The sequence below is a fragment of the Lepidochelys olivacea genome, assembly GCF_965140295.1.
Source record: "Lepidochelys olivacea isolate rLepOli2 genome assembly, chromosome: 6".
Classification (NCBI taxonomy): domain Eukaryota; kingdom Metazoa; phylum Chordata; order Testudines; family Cheloniidae; genus Lepidochelys; species Lepidochelys olivacea.
The window spans coordinates 125,793,043-125,807,390 of NC_140416.1; the positions used below are offsets into that span (position 1 = coordinate 125,793,043).

At 42.4% G+C, this 14,348-nt stretch overlaps 1 protein-coding gene across 4 annotated transcripts in view; it reads left to right on the plus strand.

The window, feature by feature from the left end:
• The window catches only part of MDGA2 (MAM domain containing glycosylphosphatidylinositol anchor 2), a 665,204-nt gene that overhangs the window by 295,650 nt on the left and 355,206 nt on the right, over nt 1-14,348 (plus strand). For 2 of the 4 annotated variants that reach the window (XM_084631535.1, XM_084631536.1), the window contains exon 3: nt 12,407-12,581. The exons of the other annotated variants lie outside the window; for them this stretch is intronic. In XM_084631535.1, the coding sequence (XP_084487661.1) occupies nt 12,407-12,581 (175 nt within the window). The remainder of the gene's footprint in view (nt 1-12,406; nt 12,582-14,348) is intronic. 4 annotated transcript variants of the gene reach the window in all.

A 14,348-nucleotide genomic window follows, 5' to 3' on the forward strand; every position in this document is an offset into this window, starting at 1 on the left:
TGAAGTCAATGGGAGCTTGTAACGGGGTCAGCACCCGCCTCTCATGCGTGCCCCCTTTTCTCTGGCTGATAGTGCCTGCAAACACAGTTCTTTTCAAGGGAGGGGGAGTCACACATCTCTCGTGGATGGCCCCATTTCTCTCCCACTTAGATGTGAGCCTGCTTTTCTTTTTTGGTCTTACATCAGGGTGGCACCTGCCTCTCATGAGCATCCCTGGCCACTAGTTCTCTCGACTGGTCTTCAGCAGCTCAGCCCTTCGGCCGAGCCACAAACCCTGTCCTCCCTTCCAGGGTATACAGTCCCAAGTTCTTATCACAGCCCTGGTATGGGGCCATAGCTCAGACTTCTGCTATTCTATCCAGCCAGTCAGGTACCCACTCTTTGGCAGCCTTCGCTGGGCTCAGTTCTGTCTGGTGAGCTCTCTGCATGCTGTTCGTCTAGCCAGCCAGGCACCCAGTCCTCCCTCATCAAGCTCCACACAGCAACTGAAGGCTCTGCTTTGCTGCTTGCCTTTTATCTGGCCCTTCTGGCCCCTTATTGGTAGCTCCAGCAGCCCCTCTGATTGGCTGCTTTTCTCCAGCCACTGTAGGCTGCCTGGAGGACTTCTCGCTGCTGCTCTATGCTGGGACAGGGTGATGCAGGGCCATGGGGCCTCCGGAGTTAGTCCACCCTGCCACAGAGCTATGATACTCTGGAAACAAAACCTAAGGTGTCTCCACTTGAGTGTCTCTCTCTCGATTTTGATGCAGAGACAGAGAGAGAGAGAGAGAGAGAGTGTGTTGGTGTTGTTTTTGTGGGTAAAGAGTAACACGGCTACCCCCTAACGTTTGTATTTTAAAATCACAGGGTCCTTTTGAAAATCTTGGCACTTGTATTTGGGGAGAGATTCCATTTAACAAGTTGGGTTGCTCAAATTTTGGCCTACCTGATTACACCACTGTATGTTTGAGCAATATTTTTATACTCCTCCCTAGTCATCTGTCCAAGTTTCCACTTGTAAAATTCCTTTTTGTGTTTAAGCTCACAAAAGATTTCTCTGTTAAGCGACGCTGGTCGCCTGCCATATTTGCTGTTCTTTCTGCACATTGGGATGGTTTGTTCCTGCACCTTCAGAAAGTCTTCTTTAAAATACAGCCAGCTTTCCTGGACTACTTTTCCCCTCATGTTAGCTTCCCAGGGGATCCTGCCCATCAGTTCCCCGAGGGAGTCAAAGTCCAGGGTCCGTATTCTGCTGCTCTCCTTTCTTCCTTTTGTCAGGATCCTGAACTTGACCATCTCATGGTCACTGCTGCCCAGGTTGCCACCCACTTCTAATTCCCCTATCAATTCATCCCTGCTTGTGAGCAGCAGGTCAAGAGGAGCACGGCCCCTAGTACATAAGGTACCTTAATTGTCAGGTGTTTGACATTATCTGTTTCCCAACAATATCTGCATGAAACTCGTTTGTACCACATAGTAAAACTTGGGATTCTGAATAGCTAAAATATCCAGATGTGGAACTGGGAATGTTAAATTCAGGTGACTGACTGCAGAAGGGCCATGGATCAAAGATGAAAATAATGTATTACACAGTGAGTAAAGTGGCAGAAACTGGCCCTTGGTAAAGATCGTAGGGTTCAATTACAAAATAAATGGCCACTCTTCACATGAAGGTTCCATGTATAAATAGCTTATAAAATAAATTATTAGTAGGTGTTTTAACAAAGTGATAATCAATTGTTATAGTCTGGTGCTGGATCTCAGACTGCACTGGTTCCATTTTTCTTTTTAAAGGATTTAGCAAAACAAACTTTTTTGAAGACCTTCAACCCAAATGGTGGAAACACAAAATAATTCATTTGGGCTGCATATGACTTTTAACTAACCCAGCCTGCAGCCCGATACCTTCTCAATAGCCTGGGAAAAGAGAGGGAAAATGATAAATATGGTACAGTATATTCACAAAGCTCCACTCCTTCCCTGACTCCGTGTTTACAACAAACGGAAGGATTTCATCCTCATTAGATAGCCATCCAGCCATGTGACGCAAATGACTCAAAATCTGATTTTTTGTATGCCTGGATTACCCGGTGTCTAACTTGGTCCTGATATTTTCACAAGTTCTGAGCACCTACCATAGCCCTTGAAGTCAATGGGACCTGCGGGAGCTCAGCATTTCTGTAAAATCAAGCCTGAGATGTTTTAAATTTTGCACCAAGCAACTGAGACAGTGAAAATCTCAGGTCTCACATGAAAATGTTGGCACTGCTATTTTGAGACGGTGGAGTCCATATCAAATATTTGTTTTGAGGGCTTGCTAGCTTTTCCTACCTCAGTGTGAATTGTTTTTTGTACAAAAACAGCACTGTGGCTCAGTAAAATTCTACAAATGCCTTGACACCATCTCGGCATGAATTCCCCCCCTCCCTCCCCCAAACAACAACAACACACCTCCTATGCTGACATGAATCTTACAGCAAGCGTATGGGAAGCTTACCCTTTGTTTCTACTTAGATTAGCTTGCAACTTGTTAGATTTATCTCAGTACTGCTCCATTCTTCCCTCCTTATATGGAAGATTCCTGTTAATGCTGGTAGGAGTTCAGTGTAAAAATGACCCATGTATCAATAGAAGAATATACTTGGTTGTTATATGCAATATCTATTTTTGCCTTCAGGACTAAAAGTGGATTTAAAGGCTGCCCTTTTTACCTTTTAATTTGTCTAGGTTGTCTTCAAGTTCTTTTTCCTATTGTGTTTGGCACACGTGACTGTTCTTTTTCCCTGTGGGAATCAGAGAGTGTTACGATGCTCTACATGATTGCTTTAAAAGTCTGCCAAAGCAGTGAAGAGCTGGAGATATTAAGCTGTAGGAAATATATTAAGTTGTACTGGAGGAATTCCATATGTTGCACAAGTGTTATTAAACTTCCAGCTTCTAGGCACTGAGTTTTGCAGTCCTGAAAAGCAAATCTTAGATAAACCTGGACTTGGGTATGAAATAGATGTTACCTGTCTCACAGAAAGAGAGAGAGATGATCAGATGGATCCTAGAAATGAAGTAATAATCAGTTCAAGCACCTCTTTTTCCACCTCTCTGTTGTCAGGTTCCTTATTTATTCTTGTCAATTCCTTGACTTGTAGGGCCATGAGTAAAAAGGTGCCTAAATCTTAATTCATAATAGTCGTCTTATGACTAGTGAGTGATGTGCTAATACAGACTTTGTACATAGTGTAAATGTTTTTTTTTTTCATAGCTATTGGCTGCTTGTAGCTTGGTTGTCTCTCCATTGATATCCAGTATCTGTCTGTGTAGCTTGCTGTCAGTTACCAGCATTGTTTCTCTACTAAAAATAATAAAAAAAAATCTCTTCCTTTTAACACTATAATGAAGTGTCCAGAGTACAATTATTCCTCTGCTGCCTTCCGGATACATTCTGAACTGATGATAAGTATCTCACATCCTGTTTGCTACTTACAGCTACTGTAGTGATAAAGGAATAGAGGTCTGTGCTTTTGGTCCACACTGAAGGAGATGTGTGACTTTAAGCTCATGAGCAGAGCCGTTGATGCCCATGTCATGATGCATGTGCTTACGTGTTTTCTTGGAGCGAGGCCTGGGAGCAGAGAGAAAGATAAGTTTTATCCCTGTCCTTGCTTAGTGCCCATGGCATATAACATACTGAAAAGCGGGACATTCTTAGGTGGCGCAGGCTGGCTACAATAAATGTCGAGAAATGTGTTTGTAAAGCAAAGACTCTTCCATTTTTGCATTCAGTTCCCAACTGATAACAGTTTTCTAGTGCTCTCCAAGATACAAGATCATAATTTTGACTGAAATTGAGGATTTCTTTTAATTGGATGTTTCACCACTCTAATAGTTCATGAGGAAAGTTTTAAACAATCGGTATTACTTTTACTTGGGGCCATTTCTTAATCCTGCTCCTTTCAGAGACATTACCGTATGAAATAAACAGGAACAGAAATTTCCATACCTCAGTTGCAAATCCATAGCCAGTAGCAATGTTATCATAGAATATCAGGGTTGGAAGGGACCTCAGGAGGTCATCTAGTCCAACCCCCTGCTCAAAGCAGGACCAACCCCAACTAAATCATCCCAGCCAGGGCTTTGTCAAGCCTGATCTTAAAAACCTCAAAGGAAGGAGATTCCACCACCTCCCTAGGTAACGCATTCCAGAACTTCACCACCCTCCTCGTGAAAAAGTTTTTCTTAATATCCAACCTAAACCTTCCCCACTGCAACTTGAGACCATTACTCCTTGTTCTGTCATCTGCTACCACTGGGGACAGTCTAGATCCATCTTCTTTGGAACCTCCTTTCAGGTAGTTGAAAGCAGCTATCAAATCCCCCCTCATTCTTCTCTTCCGCAGACTAAACAATCCCAGTTCCCTCAGCCTCTCCTCATAAGTCATGTGCTCCAGGCCCTAATAATTTTTGTTGCCGTCCGCTGGACATTTTCCAATTTTTCCACATCCTTCTTGTAGTGTGGGGCCCAAAACTGGACACAGTACTCCAGATGAGGCCTCACCAATGTTGAAAAGAAGGGAACGATCACATCCCTCGATCTGCCCCTACTTATACAGCCCAAAATGCCATGATCAGTTATATTCAAATGAAGATAGACATTCTGTACCCTTAGCCTTTTCGGGCACATTGCGTCATGTTGTTTCTGGTTTAATAAAATTTCAATACACAGAAAAATCATTTTATTTACAGATATATGCAGAGCCAGTCCCATAACTTCCCATGGTACTATAGCAATAGTTGCCAGGTCTGTGTGGGTGTTCTCCTGTCATGAATGATGAACATTTGGAAGATTCAGTAGAACAGTACCTCATTATTTCTGAAGTAAGCACAGTAAGCAGGAAAGTCTAGCACATTTTTGGCTTACCTTTCCTCTAGCCATCATATGGACATAGACCAAGTGTGTCTCAGGAATAGTTGCATCTGTTTTAGATGATCTGGAGGGTAGAGAAAGCAGCCTAGCAAGGTCAAGGCTTGTCAAGATAATTTAGAATTCTAATTATTCAGAGCCACCACCAGACAGTGCAGAAACGACATCTCTGAAATGTCTGAACAAAGGAATCCCTATAAACCAAGAAATCAAAGAAAACATTTCTGGGCTAGCCTGATAGTGGCTGTCATACTGAAGCTATCGTGCACTGCCATGCACAAGGCCTAGATCCAAACAGCTTGATCTCCACCGCCTTGCATTGTCATTTCTACCTGCCATTCCAGAGGTGGTGTTTCATTCCCATTTTGCACTCCTGTGGAGCTAGAGCTGATCAAGGAAAAGAAAGGGAGGAAATTAAAGGGGGGAAAGGCTACTTTTGGTCAAAATTTGGTTTAAATGTTTCCACTAGCTGCATTGTGCATGGATGTAAATGACTACGTAAGATGCAAGATGGTGTAGAATTGGACCCACAATGCCTTTCCAATCAACCCTTCCTGCTCATTTAACTTACAATATGTCTACACTGCAATCATGATGTGTGACTGCAGCATGGGTAGACCTACCTGAGCTAGCTAGCTTTAATTTAGCTCGCTCCGATACTGAAGCAGTGAAATCCCGGCGACGCAGCTTGTACAAGCTCACCCGGAACCTTGGCTTCAGTTCGGTGGCTAGCTTGCACTCAAGCCTATCTCACTCTGGCTTTTCTGCTACCAGTGCTCAAGCTAGCTTGGGTATGCCTAGATACACTGTGGTCAAATCCCAGGATTGCAGTGTTGACATACCCTTGCTCTTTCCAGAGGCAATTCTACTCAGTCGTGTATCCACTCAGCCATAGGTTCTCAAACTGTGGACTGGGGTCATTCTCCCTTTCTTTGGTTAGATGGGTCCTGAAACTTCTGTTGTAACGTGGGGTCATGGTACAGAAAAGTATGAGAACCACTAATTTAGGTATTTATATGGCGCACGCCCACACCCCCCCCCATACGAGCCATGATGCAGTGCAAGCCATGATGCAGGTAGCCCCCATCACGAAAAAGCTGAAGGAGTATTGTCTGAGATGGGTGTCTCATATGAGATGACGCGATGTGGGATATGTTGGCCAGAGAGTAGAAGAGGTGGTAGTCGCGGGTAAAGACCACGAGGAAGACTTTGAACAAGGCGGTTTGAGAGGCTGAAGGAGGACATGAAGAAGGTTGGTGTGAGCGTGGAAGACCCGCTTGACCAGAACGCTTGGAGAAAAAGATCAGGAACCACTGACACCAATTGACAGGACTAGGTGAGGGGGAAGCAGAAGCTATGAGGACCATCTATCACTGTAGTATCTGAATATCTTGGCTGGAAGGGTGGGGCCAGCTGAGGAGTCTCAAGAATGGGAGTGTTAAAGGAAGAGAAAATGAAGTCTATCAGCAGGAGAGTAGGGGAGAAGTGCACTGGAAAGCTTGCTATCCTGAGAGCTGTGGCTAATAGTTTCCTGCTCTGTGGTTGTAGCAGCCACTCTCTGAATGTGTTTTGCTAAAGGAAGCCAAAGAGGAGTCATCTGAGTGAAAGCCCGTGTGTTTTATGGACAATGCAAACGGCACATGGGTCAGATCGAGAACCATCACCCAGAACTTTAACTGAAAGCAAAAACAACCCAGTCAGAAAGGCACCAAACAATCCAGAATAAAAAGCCTAGCTGTTTGTAAAGGTTCAGATTAATCCTGGTGTGACAAACGTCCCCATCCATTCCAATGGCATTCTACTGCGATCCTTTTTCAGGGGAGGGGAGGAGGAGGAAGTTGCGCTTTGGCCTCTCCCCAACTGACTCCAGACTGTGTGCATGCAAAAAGGCTGCTTGGCCTGAGGCAGGGATTTCAATGTTGGGAGGGTGGTTAAGAGATTTAGTTGGGATGATTTAGTTGGGATTGGTCCTGCTCTGGGCAGGGGGTTGGACTAGATGGCCTCCAAAGGTCCCTTCCAACTCTGTTATTCTATGATTCTATGATTTCCTCATCCTTAAAATCTCATGGACGTGAGAGTAGGATGTTTGTTTGCAAGCCGTTCCAACAGGATTCCTCACGGAGCATGGGGGATAACCTTATTTTGATTATTTTATTTATTTGGTGCTTCACAGAGGTTTCAGTTTTGCAATGTAAAAATGTGATCGCCAGATTCCTCCTTTTCCTCTGATCACTTGGAGAGAAGAAAAATAAATCCATTGTGAAATCTATTGGAAATATTGAATGGTGGCTTTAAACCAGTCCATTGGTGCTGACCAAGCAGACTATGTGCCTTGAATAAAGGAAGGACATTAAGGTACTTTTGAGACAATACAGTGTTTGAGCTGATACTTCTGCAGTTCAGTGTGGCTTGTAAGCCTCTGCATTTCTTTCATAAATTCTAAGTTCAGAAGAGACCACTGTGATCATCTAGTCTGACCTGCGTAACAGGGGCCAGAGAACTGCCCCAAAATAATTCCTTAATTCTTAAGGTTCCTTTTCCAAATAAATAAGGAAAATATGTTTTGCTGCTTCTCTCTGACTGGCCATCTGTTCTGTGGCAATACCTGATGGGAATCAACTTCTTGCAGTATCTGCTCAAACCGTTAAAATACTAGCAAGGGTCTTGATGGCTCAATGGCTTGGTCTACGCAGAGTTAGTTGAACTGTCCATTACAAATATTATGAATATTTGAATTATGAATACAAACTTATGAATTTATCTACCTTTAAAAGTGAATCATTCATAAGCCAGCCCTGATTTCTGCTAATGCCCTACTTAGTAATAAGCATTCACAGTGACATTTTTATTGGCATTTTGAATGACAAATAAACAGCAGAATCTTGTGAAAACAAAAATGTAGGATATTGAAAAGTGACATGAGCAGCCAGCTCTGAGCAGTTTTGAAAATTTCACCCTACTAGGCCAAGATCAATGCAGCAGGTGAATGCATGTGTGTTATGTATTAACATGTATTATTAGTCTGATTTGTATAAGCCATGATGTATGGATGTGACGTCAATAAAAAGCCACATTATGAAAAGAATAGTTTTAGCCTGTTAGTTGTTTGCAAGCTGTTTTCTTTGAATATTTGTTCGTTCATGCTATGTGACTGGTCACACAATTCTGCTCCAATACTGGGACAATGGAAATTTTCAAACAAATTCTGAATAAGAAGCATTCACAGGGTGGTTTTGGATGAATAATCAAGTAGGCTAAAATTTGTGGAAAATTTTGGATTTCTGAACCATGCAAATGTCCATGAAGCAATAAAAGCAATTGGCTGGAAATTTTCAACCCAGGAACTGTCTGAACACTTGAATAAGCATGATCAGTGCTAGCCTGGGACTTGGGGATTATGGGTTAATTCCCTGATCCTCTACAGACCGCCTTTGTGCCCCTGGGGGAGTTTTAGTCTCGCTACACCTCAGTTGCTCAGGGAAGGGGTAGAGAGATAAAAGCACCACCCCACCTCACAGCTGAGAAGAGAAAGGCATTAACAATTGTGAGGGCTCAGATACCATGGGAATGGTATATGGAATGGTGAGGGCAGATAGCTTTCTCACATGGTATTTAGAGCCTGATACAGTGCCCACTGAAATAAATGAAAGGGCTTTCATTCAATGGATATTGGGCAAGAACTTTAATGACATTCCGCACGTCACCCACTGACTGTACCAGGCCCAGTACAACAGCCCCTAAACAACTATCATTAGAGCTGGGCCAAATTTTTCAAATGAAACTTTTTTTGCCAAAAAAATGCAGATTTGGGTCAACCAAGAAAGTTCAAAAATTATTCTCAAAGTCAACGAAGGGAACCAAAGTGTTTTGTTTGACCCAAAAATGTTTAGTTTGAGCTGAAACAAGTTTTATTTTTTTCAATTTGTCCAGTGAACCGAAAAAGCATAGGTCTATCTTGAAGGGGAGTTATGCTTGAGTAAGACCTCTAGGCTCAGTCATCTTATTTTACTGTATTCATTTGCTTTGATTAGTGCATTAGTCATATTTTTGCAGTGTTGGCGCTCAATAAATAACAATATTATATTGATTGGAATCAGATCCTTGTCGTATTTGCATTGAGTTAAAGCTAACGTGAATAATGAATTCAGATTAAATCAACTGCAATGTAAACATGGTATTTTTTTTCCAGAGCCACTCTCACTTGAAAGAGAGAGAACCTGGTTCGTCATTTTACACCTTTTTGTCTTTGGAAGACCATTCTCCTTGCTAAGTAGAGGTCAGCTCCAAAATTACTTCATACTGTTAATATTAACCCCGCAAAAGTGAGGAATCCTGATAAAGCTGAAAATCCACTTTAGGAGCTAATGCTGGCCATTTAAAGTCAGACCTCTGTGAAATGGTCTTGGAGGTCAGAGGATGGATTGGATAAAGGACTCTTTGGTTCATTTATTGAGATGTAGCTGAGGGTATGACTGTACCAATGGGACAGACTGGGCTGTTATTTCTAAGATTAGATAGATGTAACAATAGTGAGTGATTTTAAAAAAAATATTCTGAGATGGATTCTTTTGACATAGTAAATTCCAACTTTTTGAATTTTTCAAGAAAAAATATTTCCCCTTAAAGATCAAGTCTATTTGTTCGATCCATTTTTCTATTTTACTTTTAAAATGTAAGAAAAAAATATAAAACAATTAATTTAAATCAACAACCTCCTGGCAATTTTGGGTTCAAACAGTAACAGTAATAATAATAAAGCATGCAGGAGATTGAGTGACTATCTTCTCCTTTTTGTGTAACCTTAACACTAAGCCAGTGTTTATTTTTAAATTAAAAAAAAAATAATTAAAGTTTGACAGCAACCTTCTGCACACTCTGTACACCAAAATTAGCCAGAAGCACATTTTTATACATGACTTAAAATGCCCCAAAGCTGGGGCTTTACAGTAGAAATGCAAACATATTAATATTTGTAAATATAGATGTGGTAATGGTGTTTCTCTCACACAAAGACAGAATAATGTAGATAGAGAGTTTTAGATATTTGCTTATTCCTGCATGGTGCAGCTATGTTTGAATTATGCAGGTCAGCTGCAAAGTGTGTAATGCCCACCTGCAAGCTACTCCATCATATATTGTGAATATTCCTGTGTATTTTATAAAAGAGACTCAAAATGTTTTGGGGAACTTTCAAACATTTATTCTTCTGTCTGTAACTCCAGCTTCTGGAGTCCAAGCCTACAGCCCTTCGGGGGGTGGGGCGGGGGGTGGAGAAAAATGGATATAAAGCTCCCATTTTGGGTCCTAATGGATCAGAAAATATGGGACTTCAAACCTGTTTGTGGTCCAGGATTGAGTGTTGCTTGTTGTGGCTTCTGGCCCAGTGTAATTTTCAGGGAGAAGTTCCTATGGGAAAGTAGGTAACAGTTGTTTCTTTTTTAATGGCATCACTTTTGAAGGTGCTCAGAGCTCCTGGAGGAGGCGGATAAACAGGCAAAGTTCCGTCAATGCAGGTCCTCGCGTGTTTCCATGTATTTTTTTCAGATGACAATCATGCTCACATACCGCACAATGGTGGAAGGCATAGAGCTGGTTGAATAATATTAATTGGGGACCATATTCTTACTGGTGGACTCTGTGTGTTTGTGTGTGTCTGGGGGGTGGGGTGGGAGGAAAGGATGCTCAAGGAGTTACCGTTCCTGTACTGTGGTGCGTGAGGTTGGGAGGATAGTGAACTGCACTTCATGATGGGCTGTGGTAGGAGGCACAGAAGAGGTGCTGTTGAGACACTGCAGTCCATGGATAATGGTGTAGTTCAGTGAGACACTATCTGGTCCATTGGACACTGGTTTCTGTTCCTAGCTCTGCCATTGATCTGCTGTGCTTCTCTGGGCAAGTGACTTCATCTCCCTGTACCTACATCTGTCTTGTCTATTCAGCTGGTAAGCTTTCCAGGCCACTGTATCAGTACAATGCCTTGTATAGTGGGCCCCTCGAGCTTGGCTGGGTTCTCTAGATGTTCTGTAATATGCATGAAAACAACAACAGTGTGCTACTCAACATCATTAATGGTTCGTAGAATGAGGATTTAATTTTTCCAGTATATAACAAATGAACTGTATCCACATTAACAAGCATGCCAAGCAGGATATTTTACCAGTAATTACTTCACTACTTCTGTAATGTGTTGTCCATAAGGCCAGTCCCTTCCTCCATTGCCATTCACTGCTAGTTGAAAAAGAAGTCCCTTTAACAGCTGTGTGGAGACGGCCAGAGACTCAGCAAGAGAAAACACTGTTGCGACCATTTTCCTTTAAGTGGCATGCCAGAGGTCTGCTTTTTAGCAAGAAACTGCTTCGTTCGACTTGGAATTCCAACAGAGACTTTGCATCGTTGTTGAATGTGAGATGGAAAAGTCGTTCACAAAATAACTAGGCCAGTCCTTGGCACCGCTGGAACTGAAGCGTAGCTGTGAAGTCAGTGGAGCGACTTGGTGTCAAATTGGTTTAACGGCCCGTAACGTTGGGCTGAACATGTCCTTTTTCTTGTGCTGTGAAGTGCGGCCATTGCAATTAGCTCAAGTATTTTCAATGCATGTTTCATCCAATTGTACAAACTTTTCACTGAGTCATACCATAACAACTGTCTGTATCATTACCAGAGCGGATTCTGTTGTGCACAGCTGTGTTTAAAAGAATTGCATTGTTTGTAACAGAGTGTTATAGGCATTCCAACTGGTTTGGCAGTTTAACAGAAGTATTCGCTTTGAAAAGTTTGCACATTTTTGGAAAATAATTATTGATGTAGAAGAAGTTCTAATTATTGTAACAGACAATTTTTTTTAAAAAAAGCCAAGCAACTATTTTAACTCCTCCCCCACCCCCAGGTATAGACAGCTGCCTGAAAGTGTGAGACACTGTTCATGATATGGCTATCGAAGAGCAGCTGGAGGCTTCTGTTATATTTTAAGATGTTTCCAAATAGAAATTTGTGCTCTGATTTTCATTAATTTGACTTCAATGGGAGTGGCAGGGGCTCAAAACCTTGGAAAATGTGTCCATTATAACGAGTGCTATGGCACACTGAAATATTTTTTTATATAAACCTAGGTAGAACAATACAAAAAATAAATTCAATATAAAATTGCCTCAGCTATTAAAAAGAACAGCACAGAACTAGACCTGATGTGCTCTGCTTAATTCTGCTCAGAGAGGGTTTTTCCGCAGCTATTTAAGCAGACGTGTTACTGCTGGTGGTTGAGTCATCACATATGTCCCTCACCAGCGGGATTCAGTTCTTTATAAGGTATTTCCAACTAGAGTAATCGGGTAGTGCTATCAGCTATTGCTAACATAGGCTAGTTCTGGGGCTCCAGTCCTGGTATTCTCTGATTTCTCAGAGCCACAGGACCCATGGTGCTCTCGGTTTTGTAGAGCAATCTCTGCAGCTGTACTGCATTCATTTTCAGAAACAGCCAACCTAAAGTAACAAACTTTTCTGATGCTTGCTCAGATCAGGTGGACGAAAACAGCAGGAAGTGCCTCTGACCGATTTCAAGACTCGAGTGTCTTCAATGAAACTCTGAGGATTACAAATATCCAGCGACACCAAGGAGGCCGTTACTACTGCAAGGCGGAGAATGGTTTGGGTTCCCCAGCTATAAAGTCAATCCGAGTGGATGTGTACTGTAAGTAAACAGCTCCCAGAGCTCTTATCAGAGTTTCTGTTTACCTCCTCTACTGTCTGGCATTATGTGAAGGGGGCCAAGGAATACTAAGGAAGTGGGGAGCCCCCGACAAATTACAAACACGCAAACTCTTGGAATATCATTTAGAGGTAACACTCTGGGTCCAATTCTGCAGCCTTTACTCCTGCGAGTAATCTTAACTCCTGTGAATGTTCCCATTGAAGTCCAAGGGGTCGTTCACATGAGTAGGGGTTGCAAGTTCAGGCTCTTGCATTGAGAAAAGTTAAAAGTATCATGACGAGACACGTTTATTAGTTAGGACCTGATGGAGCTCCTTGGAAAGGGAAGTTTTGCCCTTACATCAGTGCGATCAGGATATGCTCTGAGTGCATAGAGTCACTACTACACATCTACCAATGCTCCAAACTTCCAGGGATTGCCACCCACACATCAACAGTGGCCTGCAGCAATGGCTCTGTTGTTAGTTAATGGTGTCCTTTTCAGAGCACCTCTGCGTATTCCATGTTGAATGCATAATTTTAAAAAAACAGGTTGAGACCTTGATGAGTCCTATTTCTGTGAACTCTGCTGCACAATGCAGCCCCATAAAGGGTTGTAGATAATACAGTTGTTTATCCAAACTGTATCCAGAAATGCTTCTAGTGTTTAATCAAGTGAAGTGAGCAAAAATTAATAAACCTCAAAACCAATAAAGGCCCAAACCTCTTGCTATCCGCACAAAATGAGCCCAGAGGCAAAGGAAGTGGTCTATGAGACTTTAGGGGAAAACTTGCAAAGCTGTAAAAGGGAGTCACGTGTCCATTTGTACCTTTGAAACTCTCCCCCAAATGGTCTCTGTACGTTTTACAGGTGAACAGTGGTACTGTGTTTCCTACACAACACACATGCTCATGGAAAGCGAGTGCCCAGCAGAACTTGCCCCAGCAGTGGTATATGTTACATTGCGTGACACAGCAATCGGGTCTCCGAACCCCTTCGCCAGAACCGTGGAACAAAGGGAATGAAGGGGAATGGAAATGACCGTTTCCTCACACTCGGAGCTTGCAGTAAAATCAATTCGTTGGGCTAACAGAAAAGCAAATCCGGATCTGACCTGCACACATCCCAGCTACAAAGAGAAATCTAGTCACATAAGTGAAATATAGTCCCTCTCATTACTGGATAGAGCATTTTCCAGTAGATGTCTAGTAAACTTTCCCCCTGCATTTGTGTATATACTCAGTATGGCTGTACCTGCCGATAGCACAGTGGAAAGTTTTGAATGCCTAATGCACATACCTTTACACAGACTGCGGGACAAGGAAAGCAGGATCAAAGTCCTTTTCTTTTCCTACTACAAAGGAAATGGTCCTTGCAGGGAACATTTGGAGGATCCTATAATGTAAGAGGCATTGTCTCAAAGATGGTTTGTAAAAGGACAGCAGGGTTCCAAATTAGTGACAGGTTTTTTCTTTTCTTTGACTGAACCCTTTAAAAAATAAGATGATTGGCCTCGATAAGACTTGAAGAAGCGTGACTCTCATTAACAGATTTCATCAGCATTAAAAGCACCCTATTGCTTTTTGATGTAGGGTAAGATAGTTTGCTGTTTTAGAAGACAAATTAGAGGATGGGGCCAAAAGAAATCTGATGAGGTTCAACAAGGACAAGTGCAGAGACCGAATGGCTCGGCAGCAGTTCTGCAGAAAAGGACCTAGGGGTGACAGTGGACGAGAAGCTGGATATGAGTCAACAGTGTGCCCTTGT